The 18,931-nt window shown below is 46.6% G+C and overlaps 1 protein-coding gene across 1 annotated transcript in view; it reads right to left on the bottom strand.

The window, feature by feature from the left end:
* LOC138452669 (putative nuclease HARBI1) overlaps positions 1-18,931 on the bottom strand; it is a 546,510-nt gene that overhangs the window by 447,644 nt on the left and 79,935 nt on the right. Inside the window, exon 3 of the mRNA XM_069605024.1 lies at positions 5,670-5,860. Coding sequence (XP_069461125.1) covers positions 5,670-5,860 — 191 coding nt within the window. The remainder of the gene's footprint in view (positions 1-5,669; positions 5,861-18,931) is intronic.

Here is an 18,931-nt window from a genome sequence, read left to right as displayed (position 1 = left end):
ACAATCTTGATGAATAATAATGTGATACAAAAGTAAATGAAGCATACAATGTTCAATGCAAGGTTTGTTTTGGTCGCCGGAACTATACCAGTTCATCATGTGCGGCTTAGTATTTGCATAAATTGCAGAAATTTATAAATGATGTGACTAAACTCTGAACATGTGACTCGTCCCTTGGATGTTCAGTCTTGCACGAGAAGGAAACATGCTTACATTATAGACTGGACCCCCGAAGGATGGAATTCGATGACAATTGACACAGATGAAAATAAATAGATCTGTTGATAGCATAACAATTGAAACTCAAGTCAATAGCAATGAGACCAATGAACATAGCACTATTGAGTACTCTACTCGCAAATAGATAGAAATTTAAAAATCAACGAAATATGACTAGGATTCATGGCCTTACCTTGACCAACAAGCAGTTGGATTCAGCAAGCCGAGCAGTATGTTGCAGGAGAACAGGTAGATGGCCATGTGTAGCACACTGACGAGTTTGCTCGAAGCGGTCACAGAAGTTCACGGATAGCACGACGACAAGCAGATTAGCATAGATCTCAGTGGTTCTCAGGTAGCACATTCAGGAGTTGACTTGCAAAGCACAAAGATGTTCTCATGAGACATATCAAGTGGTTTATAAAGTATTAGAAACAGGGGTGTGTTTGTGAATGAATGAAGTGTGTATGTCGTGGTATTATGTGGTTTGCTGGGGGCTGGCCAGCGTGAGAGGGGGGGGACCTGGCTGGAAACACGGGGTCTGAGGAGGCCATGTGTGCAATGGCCCCTGGGCTTGGGATACCTTTTGAAGTGTACATGGTGTTTGGCACCTTGGCCGTTCGCGCCCCTGACAGCCCCCCATAGCAGCACGCCTCCACTGGTGCGAACCGCCTTTGATAGAGGGGGGTGGGATGGATGGCCGGTGGGCGTGCAACAAGGCAGAGGAAGACTCTTGAATGGAGACACACTTATGTGGATTGCAGGGGGGCGGCCTGCTTCAGGAGAGGCCTGCCTGGAGACACGGGGTCTGAGGAGGCCATGTGACCAATGGCCCCTGGGCGTGGGATACCTTTTTAAGTGTACACGCTGTTATGCACCTTGGCCGTTCGCGCCCCTGACAGCACACCATGGCAGCGCTCATCCCCTGGTGCGAACTGCCTTTGATGGGGAGGGGGGTGGATGGATGGGCCGGTGGGCGTGCAGACAAGGCACAGGAACACTCTTGAATGGAGATACACTTATGTGGATTGCAGGGGGGTGGCCAGCGTCAGGCGAGGCCTTCCTGGAGACACGGGGTCTGAGGAGGCCATGTGACCAATGGCCCCTGGGCGTGGGATATCTTTTGAAGTCTACATGGTGTTTGGCACCTTGGCCGTTCTCACCCCTGACAGCCCCCCATGGCAGCGCGCATCCACTGGCGCGAACCGCCTTTCATAGAGGGGGGTGGGATGGATGGGCCGGTGGGCGTGCAGACAAGGCACAGGAGCACTCTTGAATGGAGACACACTTATGTGGATTGCACGGGGGCGGCCATCATCAGACGAGGCCTGCCATGCCTGGAGACACGGGGTCTGAGGAGGCCATGTGACCAATGGCCCCTGGGCGTGGGATACCTTTTGAAGTGTAAATGCTGTTTGGCACCTTGGCCGTTTGCGCCCCAGACAGCCCCCCAGGGCAGCAAGCATCCACTGGCGCGAACCGCCTTTGATAGAGGGGGGTGGGATGGAATGGCCGGTGGGAGTGCAGACAAGGCACAGGAACACTCTTGAATGGAGACACACTTATGTGGATTGCAGGGGGGCAGACAGCGTCAGGCGAGGCCTGCCTGGAGACACTGGGTCTGAGGAGGCCATGTGACCAATGGCCCCTGAGCGTGGGATACCTTTTGAAGTGTACATGCTGTTTGGCACCTTGGCCGTTTGCTCCCCTGACAGCCACCCATGGCAGCGCGCATCCACTGGCGTGAACCGCCTTTGATAGAGGGGGGTGGGATGGATGGGCCGGTGGGCGTGCAGACAAGGCACAGGAAGACTCTTGAATGGAGACACGCTTGATTCATTTAAAAAATCGAAACAACCGTTGTTAAAATATATGTGGTGTTTTATTTTGTTTCTTATTTTGATGGCACAAAAATACAAAACTTTACACATTGTACAGGTCAGGTTGCAGCACAGCGAGGGAAAATCCCCTGTACTGACCGCTGTCACTGGGGAGAGTTTGTCTTATGGCACGAACAGCACAGGCGGGTATTACTCTTCGAACGCGGTGTACAAGCCTTCCGTGAAGCCACCATGTAAAGGAACGATAGGCCACCAGCTTGTACCACCTGTGAAAAAGAATGAAACAAACTGTTTTTAAATGACCAAGATAAGTTTAATAAACGTTTGTTGTCAATGACAATTCTTGTAACTAATGGCATTCTGCTCAGACAAATGCTATCTAGGCACTGCACACTATTGAACGACTTTCATGCGTTACAATGATATGTAGATGTAATTTTGGATATAGGAGACGACCATGAAATAGTAGTGGCATCACAAGCAGAGTATACTTACTCGTTACTCGGATTACAAGGACGAACAGTTGCGCGAAGTTCGTGCATAAGCACCATCATTATCCTCAACACGGACCGTGTGAGGCAGGCTGCCCTGAAGTCTGGCAGCTCGGAGATGCATTGCGGCCGTGGCTCGCCTTTCCGAAATCTAGGCCACGCATTCTGAGTTTTCACAGCAGCAGCAGTTCTCGTCCTCGGTTGGCATTAGCTCACACCGATTGCATGTGCACCAGGTGGAAACACCGTCCATGCGACAAGGTCAAGGGTCTTCATCCGTTGATTCGTCCTGCAAACTGCCGTCCGAAGCCCCATCGTTTTTTCGCATGTTTCCCTTTCCAGTAGTTCCTCCTCGGTATAATCGGGCTCGTACATGTAGGGCATTATTGTAGCCATTGTGTGGTAAACAAACTAAAATAATTTATAGCGATGGTACAGGTGTTCACACGGGCTGCAAGCGGCGAAGGTAGCTGACCAGAGCACAGAAACGAGTCACAGAATACTCAAAGTAACACAGAGAGAGGAATGGAATCGAAAATCTGCTGCTGTGTGTTGTGAAACGGTCTGTTTATACTTATTGAGGAAAGAGGTGTCTTGCCATTTCCATGGCGACACGTCATTAGCTGAAGCGCAGCGACTATTGACACAAGAGATGCTTTGGCATTGTGAAATGGGCGGTACACGTCTGCAGATGACAGGCTCAGAGGTGGGGGATATGATTTAGTGCCGCAAAAGCAGGTCAGCCAGGGTGATGGGGCAAGTGATAGGATTATCACAAAATGGCAGCTCCCTGGTGCCTGTTTTCGCGTGCGTTTAATGGATGAAAAAACTCGGGTAAGGTCCATAGGAAATTTTTCTAAAATCGAGCGACTTAGGCTTAAAAACACATGGCCGGCCCGTAGGGACAATAAACATTTTTGACCAAACCATTGCTTTAATGACTGGGCTCAAACTAACCATCTGTTGCATCCTCTTCAAACTGGGGTTTGACTAGTACAACCTATAACATCCGTCTCCTGGATGCCATAACTACTAAAGCGAAATCCAGTAAAGGCAATTCTGTTTGTGTCACCTTTGTTGACTTAAGGTCAGCATTTGACAGTGTTGATTGAGCCAAATTGTGGGAAATTTTGACGAAACTTGCATGCCCCAGTTGGCTCGTTGACATTCTGCTTAACCTACACGAAAACAACAGTGTCCAAATTTGCCAAGACAATGAGGGCAGCTTGACAGAGCCGATTAGTGTGAATAGAGGAGTCAAACAAGGCTGTTTGCTGGCTGCCCTCCTATTCAATCTTTATATAGCTGACCTCATTAGACGACTTGTCGCTAAAGCCAACTGCCCTGCAAAATTTAAAAAAACGATATCTGCCATGCTATATGCAGATGATTTGGTGATGTCTGATAACTCTATTGTTGGTATGAAGGCGATGTTAGAAGAACGTGGCTATTTTGCGAAAGAACACAACCTGACAATTAATCTGCAAAAAACGCAGGCTATGTTGTTTACCTGTAAGAAAGTTAATAGAGTAAAAATGGAAGTGTCTTGGGGTAATGTTGAATACACTGATGTGTATAAATACCTGGGTGTCCTCTTTAACTGTAAAATTGGATATAGATACTTAATTGAGAACAAAATCAAAAGGGCCAAACAAATTACTATGATGGTGCACAAGTTTGTTAAAGAATATGCAGGGTATTCACTGAAAGGCATATTAACATTATATCAGCAATGGTGTACACCGGTTATGGTGTATGGTTTAGAGGCCATCACTATTACCGACCTTTCTTTTCTAGATAGGATTGAAGGTCTACTTTGGCGCACCATTCTGGGGGTGCCTCGTTCGTGCCCTAGTCAATATGTTAGGGTGGAACTTGCACTCTTTAAGATCCATTGTAAGGCAACAACATGGTTTACTTAATTTGAAAGCAGTGTGTCACCCAGAGAGTGAATTGTTACAAATCATCAGTACAAATGCTGTTAAAATTGACATCTCTACACATAGGTGTAAATATATGACTAGCTGTAGCGAATACTTTCATAAACTGCAGTGGGAGGCAAAAATGAACCAGTGTGGTTTCTTCCCTGTAATCAAAGCGTTTAAATCTAAAGCAAAGAGAATTGATTGGGAGATTAATTTTATTTGTATGTATGAATTGAAAAATTTTAAATATATAGAATGGATTGTTCATACATTCTATAAACCTCAAAGATATTTAATACGATGTCCAGACCCGCTGGTTCGGAATTTCAGACTATTAATGCGAACTAACCAACTCCCGGTGAAATCTACCTTTGGTCATCAATGGAAGATCATGGAAAAAGATAGATATTGCTGTATGTGCCAGAACGTCGATGAATTAGAAACTGTTAGGCATGTATTAACCTCCTGTCCTGAAAGACAAAATCATTATATGATGTATTATGTTTGCTTTGTTCATAATATGGACTATGTACAATCAGAGGAATTCTGGAGATGGTGCCTGAATGTGCAATCAGAGGCTGTTCATATCGCTTTATATAGATTATGGAAAACAATTCTGCCTAGAAAATAATTATAGCTTTTAACAAAAATCTGTTATGGATATGTAACAATGGTCTAAGGAAATGTTCAGCAGTTTTTAAGTACTGTATGGTTAACCGTTTTATAATATGAATGATCGAATTAATGATCGAGTATTTATCTTTTCTACTTTCTCAGCAATTAACTAATTTAAGATAGTATGTATGAATATAAAAGTTGTAAAGTTTTATGAACTGAAAAACAACTTAATAAATAAATAAATAAATAAATAAATAAAATATTAAATTTTTGTTCACTTAAAGCAATGCTAGGACATTCCTTATTGTGTGCCATTGTTTAATTAATAATGTGACTATATACAGAGGTGCGTAGCAAGTACATCTCAATTGTCATCAAAAGTAATTGTCAATTGTTTCTTGTCGAACCAGACGTCCTTCCCTACCCTCTTTGCACTCACTGCATAGCAACACAGCATCCACAGGTAGTGAGGCCTCGTCTTCTGGGGGTGGCATATCCTCATCATTGGGAAGGGGAACATTCTGCCTGATGCAAACGTTGCACAGCATGGCACAGATAAAAACAATGTGTCCTACCTTCTCTGGCCTGTAAATTAGGGCCCCTCCAAACCAGTGTAGGCACTGGAAACAAGCCTTCAATAGGCCAAAGGTCCAATCAGTGTTGAGCTTGGTCTGGATGCGTGCCCCATTGTAGGCCACCTCCTGTGGCGTCTGTGGATTCTGCACTGGTGTCATCAGCCATGTTAGCTGGACGTATCCAGATTCACCTGCAAGGGCAAAGGTTATAGGTGTCGGTCACAGAGCATTGTGGATGTGTTTCCCATTACAACAGCATGTTGATAGACATTCTGTGCATGCATTTCACAAGTATTGTCACACAACATGATTACCATACAAGTACTTGCATATGGAGTATTTCACTCAGGGGGTACATTTACTCTGTCGTCGAACATCATGCACACAGCCAGCACTCGTCACTTTCAGGGTCAGTGATTGACAGGGCAGCATGCCATGGCGCCTGTATTGGGCCTGTCTTTTGCTCCCATGCATGTGCCTTGATGGGTGTTTAGTTGTACTTGTGCAGGTTGTCTGCATCTATTCCATGATGGATTCACATCAACGGTCACCTGAGTGCATGGCATTATATCCGCCAGTATCGCATTCATTAGTGGCAGTGTTGAAGTGTGTCGTTCCATGTATAGAGATGTGTAATGTTGCATTGCGGTACCTGTGGTCCAATGTGTGGTTTGCTAGCCTGTTTGGCGAATATGCATTGGCCATTTACTGCAACATTGTCATGCATGTCCTAGTCCTGTGGGTTGTAGTCTGTTGTGTGTGGGATGTGAGGGCAGATCATGAATGTACAGGAACTTGACACAGCGTGCATTCTTCAGTTGAGGTAAACCCCCCCTCACATGGCATTTCAATTGTGCTGTGAGAATAGTCTGTGGATTGGCACTTGTACTCACCCAATATCCACTTCCATTCCCTTTGTGCCTCTCCATGTATCCCGGCAGTGTGCTGTTCTGTGGGACCATGGCATTGTGGGTGGAACCAGGGAAGCGGGCACAGCAGTGTGTATTGAGGAGGCCAGAATCACAGGTGACCTGGACATTAAGGGAGTGGTACTGCTTCTGGTTGCGGTATACCTCTTCAGATCCCTGGGGTGCCACCAACTCCAAATGGGTGCAGTCCAAGCAGCAATGAGGTTGGGCATGTGGGCTGCTGCAAAAAAACGTGCCTTCATGGCATTCTCCTGTGCCAAGGTGGTGTACAAAGAGATGTGCTGGGAGACATGGCATAGGACTGCTTCCAGCACCTACACGGGCACATTGGAAAATTTGGGCTGGGACATGCTGTGCAGCATGCCCACAGTGTGCTTGAAGGTGCCAGTTGCCAGGAAATGCAGGACCAATGCAAGCATCTGTAGCGGGGGTAAGACTGCCCTGATGTTGATCCTTTTCTCTATGCTGTCCTGGATCAGGGTGAGAGGCTCAGCAATGATCTCCCTGTTCAGCCAGTACAGGGTGGTTAGCAAGTTGTCTGTCAAGGTCCAGGGTGAGGACCTGACGAGGGGGAATCAGCGATCGCCTTGCATGGCGTCTCCTACTCCCCCTTCCGCCTTTTCCTCTCCTCTGCGTCCTGCTCTTCCAGCCTCTGGAGCTCAGTGCAGAGCTGGAGCAGGTGCATGTCAACGTGCACAGAAGCCAGTGGCATCATGAGGGTGTTGGAAAGTGTGTTTGGGGAACGTGTGGGCCTTATGTACCCTTCCTGAGTGGTAATACTGTTGCCTCCTAATTTGGCAGAACGGTAAAAGTGGCGGTTACACCGTTAACGCCACTTTTAACATACACCACCAGTCTTATAATGAGCCCCTCTGAGTGAACTCTGAAACAAGCCTGTGTGAAAAAAAATGTGGATATTAAAAACATGGTGAAATACTAATTGACATGATTTATTTACAGGCAGGGCCTGTAAACTGACTTAACCAATATAAGGAGCATAAATAACAAGACAATGCAGTATGCTTAGTAGTGTCTGTATACAGTGACAAAATAACTTTGGAGCCGATTTAAACCTGGCTCTGAAATGGTTAAGGGGTATTGTACCATCACTGCGACTTTATCATCTTGCCCACTACTAAAAATGCGCTTTTGCGTGGTACCGAAATCCTGACCCCATTACCCTGACCAAGGGGGGTGGAGGTTGCGGGGGGTCCCCCGCTCCTCTTGATCGGGGTAATGGTGGTCGGGGGTTGCGGGAGTGTCCCCTGCTTTCATTAGATAGAGAGCAGGGGACAACAAAGATTTTTTTTGTTTTTAAATGAAGAAATGAAAAGGACACTGCAGCGCCAGCGCGGTCCCACGCAAGTGGGTGGGAACTGACACCACAGGGATAGAGGGCAATCAGCGGCACACTTCTGCGCAGTGAGCACATAGATCCGATTAAAGAGTTCAAAATGTTGACTTGGGGGTTCACCATGTTCGTCCCCTGGTTTTTTATTTTTTTAAACTAGGACAAGAGAGACATCAAAAATGTACAGCTTCCCGGGACCGTAGTCGCAAGACCAGCAGGCTCCCTCCTGACCATTCCCTTATTTGGACTATCTCCAGGAGCTTAGCCTTGCTTCACCGATTCAGTCAACGGTATGTGGTTCGCAGGGCCAAGACGTATGGGCTTCATTACAAGTAGGTTAGATCGGGAAAAAATTGGCAGTAACGGAATTACCGCATATATTCCCGCTCTACCATATTACGAGTATGGCCCTGGAGTAGAGGATTGACCTACAGCATCATGCTGGAGGTAAATCCTCCAACTCTCTGCCGAAGAAATTGGCAAAATCGGCAGAATTACTGCGGCAGTAATTCCAGCAAAAATGCCCCATTGAGTCCTATGGACTAAAAAAAGGGGGTATTCACACCACCACTGCCACTTGTAATCCGGCTGTAATCCGGCTGTTATCGCCAAGTGGCGATAACAGTAATTCACTTTGGTGGTATCTGGGTGGATTTACCACCCAGATGCCACCAAACTCATAATGAGGCCCAAAACCATCCTGCAGGGCGCGCATTAGCACATATGCCCTGTTATTCTGTATTCCTATGATGTTATCACACACACACACTGGGCCTCATTACAAGTCTGGCGCTAATCGTACTGGTAAAACCGGCAGGTTGTCGCTGGACTTGTACATTTTACCGGCAGCTGGCTTGCGGAAAACACCGGGGCATTACAACCCTGGCGGTCCGGGAAGCCAGGTGCCGATAAAACATTGTTCCCCATTCCCATAGAGTCCCATAGGTGCCGGTGCTTCCTTGAAAGTCTGCCTACCGTGGCCGCTTTGCCCGGCTGGGTCAGACCTGCCGGGCACAGCAACTCCGGCAAGCAGGCCCTCTCAATAAAGTGTTTGCCGGTCTACTAAAGTAGTGTGCCGGTGTAGTAAAAGGTTTAACGGCACCGATGTTACAGGACGGGCACACTTATAACACTAGGACATATTAGAAAACCCTAGCACCATAAGAAGCCCAGTTTGGCATGGTATAAGCAGCAAGGAAAAAATTGCCATGCTGCAAAAAAGATACATTTTGGATGCATTTGTGCACCACGGCGAAGTTTGGCCTGGTGCTAATACCAGTCTGTATTACCACTAGGGCAAACTTTGCCCTTGTGTAAACATGCAGTGAAATGTATCTTTTTTGCACTAAGGCAATTTTTGACATTGGTGCTTATAAGATGCCAAACTGGGCTTGTCATGGTGCTACGGTTTTCCAATATGTCCCGGTGATTTTAGAAATAGGGCAAATGTTGCCCTAGTGCTAATACCATGCAACTTTGCACTTGCACCGGTGCAAAGTTTCTGTAATCTGGCCGCAGATGGCAACATTCTCAATTACCAGCAGACTGAGCTGCGAACTGAGGCCCTCAATATGCATTGACCTTCACCTACTTCTGAGATTTAACTGGTTTAGGGGGTGTGCATTGCCTACCTGTCCCTCAGAGGTTGATATACCTGTGCATCCAGTTTCCAGTTTCTTTGCTAGGCCCACAGTGTACAGAAAACGTTTGCCATCGTCATTCACCTGTCTACTCCTTGTGGTCCTTTATTATGAGTTGTCGCCACCACATCAAGACCTAACCGGAAGTTGTGTGTACACAAATGTTCGCGAAAGAACGACCGGTGTTCGCTAAAAGATATGCGGTTGTTCTGCATTTCTGAGTAGAGTCACATGAACTTGGTCAGGCCACGTCTCAGTGGGCGGGGCGTACTGCACTTTATATCAGATTCTAGGCAAATGTTCTGGCTTTTCGAAGAATTGCTGTATCAAGCTGCCAATGAGATGGCAGAATACTGCTTGGTATGCTTGGCTGAAAGAAAAACACTTGTCCTTTACTGGGGCAGACTGGATCTTTCAGGCTCGCTTACAGGCATAATTGTTTTCTTCCATAGTTACACAACGGTTCAGAGAGGACATGCACACCAAAATAAACCACAAACAGTAACACCAGCTTTAGTCATAGGGGACATGGGTGTGATTCGTGAAAAAAACAAGAAGCAGATTTTTGCCACCCTAGACGAAACTTCATTTTGCCTACCCCTCCACTTCCAGCCCCGTGTGTCCCGACTACAGTAATCCCTCCCTGCAAATGTGTCCTCACCTAACTAAATGCGTGTTCCGTGGCCCACATTCACAAGCTGCCATTCCGCCATCTTGTTTTAGACCGTCTTATCATAGCAAGGTCAAACCCCACCCTTTTAGATGCACACAATCCAAAAACACTCAGGCAGGATTAGAACCAATGACCAGATTAGGCAGGATTACAAATCGAAATATCAGGCGGGATTAAGGGAAATCTATGTTAGTGACAATTCGAGAAAATGACCATCAGTCATCCCCACACTTTTGCCCTGCATACACACAAGCAGACAGACACACACATAAACACACACACTCACACAAACAGACCAAACACAACCACTCACTCACACACACAGAAACAGCCATGCCTGTGTGAGCCAGTTCACTAGGGCATGTCGGTCACTATGCGGCATCTTTATAGATGGTTGGAAGGGGGGGCTTCTGCTTCCTTCCACTACCCCAGATGGCTTATCCACACGGTTCTGATGTGGCGCTACTACTGGCTTTGCTTGCAGTTTCTTTGCTCTGCCGCCACCCTCATCCATTCTACCTAAACATGACAAGTCAACGAAAGGCAGAGGATGTTGGTGGCTTGTGTTAGCTTTACTATCACCCCAGTTAGCTTGGCGATGGTGGTATCCCCCCTCCATCCTCCTTCCACACACCAGAGATGGCAAAGAATGCACATTGATAGGTTATGCATTCCTGGCTGAACAGAAGGAATTCCCTTGGCATCTCGGATGCCTGGGAGGAGCATGGGCAATGGTGGGACGGCCCCTGCCAGCTCAGGGGAGGGGCAACGCTACCCAACGCACCATCTGGCCCTGCAGCTAGGTTTGTCCACTAGGATGATTGCTGCCAATGGGCCGCCATTACTGCAAGATGTAAGAATGGGAAGGTGGATCTGCTATCCAAAGGACCACAACGAGATGGAGTGGAGGTCGGGTGGAAGCTCTGCTTCCAGTGGGTTTTCTGAATAGGGGCTGTGCTGCTGGCAGCTGTAACCACTTTTACTGGCCCAATGTTCTCTAAAAGGTGCCTAAAAGGTGCATTTCTTACAAACTGTGCCCAAAATGAGTTCCCCCAGGTACTACTCAGTGTAATTTGTCGTCATGGATTGTATTTGTGAATGTGCGCCTTGCCGATGCCTCCTTAACTCACGTAACAGGCTCCACACTGGCAGACACACAGCAAACTTTACTCCCATGCAGAAAACACAGCACGTGCAACATAAATTCATACAGGAAAAGTACAATCTGGGTAACATCAGAGCAAGTGACCCACCCAGAAAGCACAAACTCAGCACAGAAAGAAGAATTGAAAGCTTCGATGCCCGCCAGACATGTATATCATGGACAGCAGCACTGCAAGCTATTATCACACACCGAACAGGTACGGCATCAGGCCAGACATGTATATCATGGACAGCAGCACTGCAAGCTATTATCACACACCGAACACGTACGGCATCAGGCCAGACATGTATATCATGGACAGCAGCACTGCAAGCTATTATCACACACCGAACAGGTACGGCACCAGGCCAGACATGTATATCATGGACAGCAGCACTGCAAGCTATTATCACACACCGAACAGGTACGGCACCAGCCCAGACATGCATATCATGGACAGCAGCACTGCAAGCTATCAAGCTATTATCACACACCGAACACGTACGGCATCAGGCCAGACATGTATATCATGGACAGCAGCACTGCAAGCTATTATCACACACCGAACAGGTACGGCACCAGCCCAGACGTGTATATCATGGACAGCAGCACTGCAAGCTATTATCACACACCGAACAGGTACGGCACCAGCCCAGACATGTATATCATGGACAGCAGCACTGCAAGCTATTATCACACACCGAACACGTACGGCATCAGGCCAGACATGTATATCATGGACAGCAGCACTGCAAGCTATTATCACACACCGAACAGGTACGGCACCAGCCCAGACATGTATGTCATGGACAGCAGCACTGCAAGCTATTATCACACACCGAACAGGTACGGCACCAGGCCAGACATGTATATCATGGACAGCAGCACTGCAAGCTATTATCACACACCGAACAGGTACGGCACCAGCCCAGACATGCATATCATGGACAGCAGCACTGCAAGCTATCAAGCTATTATCACACACCGAACACGTACGGCATCAGGCCAGACATGTATATCATGGACAGCAGCACTGCAAGCTATTATCACACACCGAACACGTACGGCATCAGGCCAGACATGTATATCATGGACAGCAGCACTGCAAGCTATTATCACACACCGAACAGGTACGGCACCAGCCCAGACATGTATATCATGGACAGCAGCACTGCAAGCTATTATCACACACCGAACACGTACGGCATCAGGCCAGACATGTATATCATGGACAGCAGCACTGCAAGCTATTATCACACACCGAACAGGTACGGCACCAGGCCAGACGTGCATATCATGGACAGCAGCACTGCAAGCTATTATCACACACCGAACAGGTACGGCATCAGGCCAGACGTGCATATCATGGACAGCAGCACTGCAAGCTATTATCACAACCGAACAGGTAGGGCACCAGGCCAGACGTGCATATCATGGACAGCAGCACTGCAAGCTATTATCACACACCGAACAGGTACGGCACCAGCCCAGACGTGCATATCATGGACAGCAGCACTGCAAGCTATTATCACACACCGAACAGGTACGGCACCAGCCCAGACATGTATATCATGGACAGCAGCACTGCAAGCTATTATCACACACCGAACAGGTACGGCACCAGGCCAGACATGTATATCATGGACAGCAGCACTGCAAGCTATTATCACACACCGAACAGGTACGGCACCAGCCCAGACATGCATATCATGGACAGCAGCACTGCAAGCTATCAAGCTATTATCACACACCGAACACGTACGGCATCAGGCCAGACATGTATATCATGGACAGCAGCACTGCAAGCTATTATCACACACCGAACAGGTACGGCACCAGCCCAGACGTGTATATCATGGACAGCAGCACTGCAAGCTATTATCACACACCGAACAGGTACGGCACCAGGCCAGACGTGTATATCATGGACAGCAGCACTGCAAGCTATTATCACAACCGAACAGGTACGGCACCAGGCCAGACGTGCATATCATGGACAGCAGCACTGCAAGCTATTATCACACACCGAACAGGTACGGCATCAGGCCAGACGTGCATATCATGGACAGCAGCACTGCAAGCTATTATCACAACCGAACAGGTACGGCGCCAGGCCAGACGTGCATATCATGGACAGCAGCACTGCAAGCTATTATCACACACCGAACAGGTACGGCACCAGGCCAGACGTGCATATCATGGACAGCAGCACTGCAAGCTATTATCACACACCGAACAGGTACGGCACCAGGCCAGACGTGCATATCATGGACAGCAGCTTGCACAGTCACTGAAACACTGTAAAGTTCCCAAAAGTACAGGGGGGCTTTCCTCACAAATACAGCACATACAATTACTACATGGGCAGGACCAATACAAGGATTCCCCCACAGACCAGGCAGTACAGGCACAGTGTAGGAAGATGCAGTGCACGCTCTTCCATCACAATCCACCTTTTACAGCATTGCCAGGTCCAGTGGGAGCTTTTCACACAAACAGGTGAAGCATGCATAGGGTCACTGCAGGCTTCCCTAAGAACCAAGTAAGCACACGGTATGGACAGGCCTAGTTCAAGCCTCACAGGTACAGCATGGGCAGGCTTAGAGCAACCATCTCTCACAAAGGGTTTAATATGGACAACTAGAGGTTTTCTCACTAAAAAAGGCACAGCATTGCCTTGGACAAAGAAAGCTGCTCTCAAAAACACATACAGGTTTGAATGGACAAGGACAGTGCATGTCTCCCTCACAAACAAGTATAGGTGCAACACGGTTTCGTAGTCTGGTCCGATAGCACAGCGAGTAGAACGCTTGCTTTGACATCTGTGCAGAGCCTGCTGACTCAGGTTCGAATCCCAGCAGGACCAAACTCATCCTTTCATCCTTCTGAAGTCAATAAATGAGCACCACACACCGTGGTAATAATACGCAGCGCTGAGATGCCTAAGGGGTTGTAGCGCTATATAAATGCTAAATTATTATTATGGTTACAGCTGAAATATGTTTACTAACAAATGGGTAAATGGACAAGGTGGGCAGGGCCAGGGCAATCTGCGCTTAGAAACAGACAAAGCATGTCCATGGTCACTGAAAGTCTGCCTCACAAATAGGTATTGCATGGGCAGGGCCACTTAAAGCTTCCCTCTCAAACATGTACATGGGCGTGATCATTGCAAGTCCCTTGCAAATGGGTACTGATACTGCATTACCGGGCCAGTGCAAGTTTTCCTTACGAACATGGAAATGTACCACCTTGGCAGGGCAACTGTCTGTAATGGCATGTGTGCCCTTGTGTCACAAATGAGTACAATGAGTACAATTATTATACAAACAGGAGTGGTGCAGCATCCCTCATACCCTCCTATAGATATAGGGCCCCATCACGGGTTTGCGGTAACCTGCCGGCAATTACGGGGGGTTGCCGTCAAACCCACCTTAGCTTCTCTGCCGCCCGATATCCGGGTGTTAGCAGGATATTAGGAGTGGTGGAGTAACGGTAAGTTTCCAAACCCATGGACTCCATGGGATGGGAACTACTGAATCACCAGCATTACCGGTGCTGGTGATTCAGTCATTTATCTGCCGCTAGCGGCCTGATCCATCGGCAGGTCAGGCCTGCAAGGCGATCCGTGGCCCGCACCGGCAGACATGTACTTTGCCGGTCCAGAATAAATGCTGGTGCCAGAATTACCAGCATTTTCTGGCATTTTGTTCGGACTGGCAGAGTTGTAATGAGCCTCAGAGAGTTTGCAGGGCCAGTGCAAGCTTCCCCCTACAAAAGGACAGGTACAGCATGATCAGGCCACTGCAAACAATCTTAGAAATGGGTACACATTCAGCATGATCAGAGCCAGGGAACGCTCCCCGCGCAGACACAACTGGACAGCTCCATTTCCAAAGACCAGTTACAGCAAGGGCTGGATGCATGCATACCAAGCTCTCTGCTTTCAAATACCCACTCCCACAATCAGCACTCTTACCAAAAGTGTGCTGGAGAGAGCAGCAGGTACAGAAGGTACACTGCTCAAACATGCCTGCTTTCTGCAGTCTCTCTGAGCAATGTCTTGATGTAGGTTCTACTTTTTGGGTGGGAGGACAAGGTGAAATAAATAAAGCAGCAAGCACAGTTGTTAATAGGCACACAGACACACCAACACACACACCACCGCACACAGTCTTTTCTAACATGCTCACTGCTCAAAAGGCTGTGAGGCTTTGGCCATTGCTCAACATGGAAAGTCTCCACTGCCAAGTCTGCCCACAGCCCGCTAGCCAATATCAATCTCTCCTATGCCTCTTTTTCTGAGGAACCCAGTAGATTGGAAATTTTTAAAACATTTGATTTAATTTTCTTCCAAGAAACTTGGCTAACTTGTGTAGTGGGTATGGATGGGTTTTCGATTTCTCAACAACTGGCTTTGGGTTCAGGGGTGGACAGACCAATGGGGGGCCTTTTGGTTGCTTCTAGCAATGAAATTATTTAATAACTCCTTTATTACTTCAAGTGAAAGTCAGGGCATCCTTATGGTGAGACTGTCAAGAAGAGGTGTTATAGAGTGCTCGAGTTGGATAGTAGTACATTTGTACTGGAATCCAGGTGCTATTTCATTATATGATTTCTTGAATGTCCTCTCAAATGATCTAGTTGAATGTTCCATTCGATTTCAGGCAGATGATATTCTCATTGCCGGGGATCTCAACTCTCAATGTATCTCTACGCTGGACCCAAGGTCGGGGAACTTCAAACAGCAGTCCAGCAATGGCAAAATGTGGGTAGATTTCATGAGGGAATGGAATCTCATGTTGAATGGGAACATCTGGGGGCATATCCCGAATGCCCCCTCTTGGCACAGAGGAACCTCTTTCTCTACAATCGACTACCTTTTTGCCTCAAGAAATATCTTTGAGAATTGCTGCAGTTTGGTTGTGGAGGATGGTTTTAATGATGACCAATCAATGCTGAAGGTGGCTATGTCCTATGATTGTGATCTAGTGGCACCGCGCTATGGTCAAGAGCTCTCTATTAACACTGCAGGCAATGTTATTAGACAGTTTGCCAACGGGGGTAAACTGTTAAATGAGGACCTGAGAAAAAGGGTGAATCTTTTATCTGTCCAGTGACTGTCTGAGTGCTGTACTCTGGGGGTCTTCTTGCACTTTTTGTCTGATTTGGCTCCATTTGAGCACTCCTCACAGAAATCCTATAAGATTCATAAACATTCTTTTAATGAACAAATTATGGCTAAAAAGAATGAATTGAGGCACCAGAGATCTGAGCTAAAGAGATCACATTTAAGCGCTAGGGCCTATGGGGAGGAAGTTTCAAACCTAAAAAACAACTATAGGAACTGGCTTCGCACCCATAGGCATTTGGTGCTTCAGCATGATGGCGAGAGAATGCTTTATGCCCTATCTCTTAGGAATTCTCGAAATTTCTGGTCATTGGTGGGAATGAATGAGGTATCTCATCACCAGAAACAGGATTATGTCATCCAGGAGAGACCCTGAGGCCTCAGTGTGCTCGGTTGTGGATGTAATGTCCAGCTGGTCTCTTGAATTCAGTGTCCTGGACCTTGAACTGCCAATCAAGAAATCTTCAGCATCAAGAGCACCCGCCCGAACGGTTTGAGTAATTCAATTCTTAAATTGGATCCACTCACCTGGGCGAAGGTTTTAAAACAGCTCTTTGATAACATCATTACTCAGAAGAGAATCCCAGACTCTTGAAAACAATTCATAGTTATTCCTATCTAAAAGCGCGAAGGTTATTGGCTTCAAACTATCGCCCAATCTCCCTGTTAGATGCCGATAGTAAAATCTTTTCGGGCATCATTTTAGGGGACTTGAAGCCTGGGCCAAAAACAAGGGAATTATCCCAAAGCAGCAATCTGGCTTTAGAAAGGGCCTACGCACTTCATTGAATAGGCTAGTCTTGTACTGCCTCGCTGCAAAGTCGTTCATGAAGGGAGGTCCTGTCCTTTTTGGAGCCTGGATTGACTTATCCCAGGCAGTTGATACGGTTGATAGGAACCTACTGTGGAAAAAACGTGATGCCTGGGGAATCCCCCCTAGTTTACTTTCCATTCTGAGAGAGTTGCATTCCAACAATTCTATGCGGGTCAGACTTGGTAGATCGGGCTTGCTCTCAAACTCAATCAGGATAGCTAGAGGGGTACGACAGACTGTTTTTATTAGTCCCTTTGCTTTTCATCCTTTTTATGGCTGATGTAGCTAATTGGCTGCAGGATATTGGTTTAATATCTCCATCTATTGGTAATGCAAAAGTAAATTGGTTAGCCTATGCGGAAGACGTAGTAGTCCTGGATTACTCGCAAGTTGGGCTGCAACGTCTGCTGTCTGCATTAGAATCCTATGCTAGGGTTAATAACTTAAACATTAACCCCTCAAAATCCCCGATCTTATTATTTAAGAGACCTAATAAAATAGTGAAGACCTATGCCTGGAAATTGGATCAATCATTAGTAGAGGTTGTCTCAGAATGAACTTATCTGGGAGCCACATTAAGATCTTTTCCAACCAAGAATAGCTTGCTGTTATCCATCGATCTAAAGTTAGTGAAATTAGGTTCACAGATGAAAAAAATTAATTTCAGGTTGTGCACATTTTCTATTCTTCCACTCCTAATATTTTACACAGGAAAGGTAGTTCCCATTATCTTATATGGTTTGGACTACAACCCTATAGCTATGGAGATAGACTGGGATATAATAGAAGCTGGCATTTGGAAACGTACTTTGGGGCTACCAGACTGTGTACCTATTGTTTGTTTGAGATATGAACTTGGTCCTCCATCACTTAGATCATGGTTGGAATGGAAGTGGTTGGCTCTTTACAGATTACTCTTAGATCCTCCAAAAAAATCCCTTTTTGAGGAAACAGCTTTAGAGCTGCAATTGGGTAATAATGGTTTTCTGTATACATTTGGGCAAAAATGTTTGGAAATATTGTCTCGATGTTATTGTGGTGTTGAGTTGCTCCTTCAGAACCCACTAAAGGTGAAAGAAAAACTGAAATTGGGTGATTGGATAGGCACGATTGATAATATGCGAAAAGCTAAAAGATCAGCTTCTTTAACAGTGTTGGATAAACGACTGTCGTTTGTTCCGGCCTATCTAAAAAAGTCCCCAAATTCAAGGTTCAGATCTTCTTTTTTGAGATTTCGGTTAAACCTACTCACCACTCTAGAAATATTAGCCACTAGAGACAAGGAAGGGGGGCCTCTACCAATCTGTCAGATGTCTTGGCAATGAAGTCCAGACTATTAAACATCTATTATCCAATTGTACTGGGACTTGGAGTGTGAGGGCCAAACACTTTCGCAGATTTGTTCATAATGAGTCTAGACTTAATACCGATGATTTCTGGCGAGACTATCCTCTGGTAATGAGATGGCTCTGTCGATTGAGGTGGGAAGAGTTCTAAAGGAACTAGAATTATTAACAGAGTGAGTTATTAGGGTTGATTTGAATTTTTTCTTTTTCTCCTTTCTTTTCCTTTTTCTTTTC

This window comes from Ambystoma mexicanum, chromosome 4p (assembly GCF_040938575.1).
Source record: "Ambystoma mexicanum isolate Mex_15411 chromosome 4p, UKY_AmexF1_1, whole genome shotgun sequence".
Taxonomy (NCBI): domain Eukaryota; kingdom Metazoa; phylum Chordata; class Amphibia; order Caudata; family Ambystomatidae; genus Ambystoma; species Ambystoma mexicanum.
This window is presented reverse-complemented; position numbering and strand designations above follow the sequence as displayed.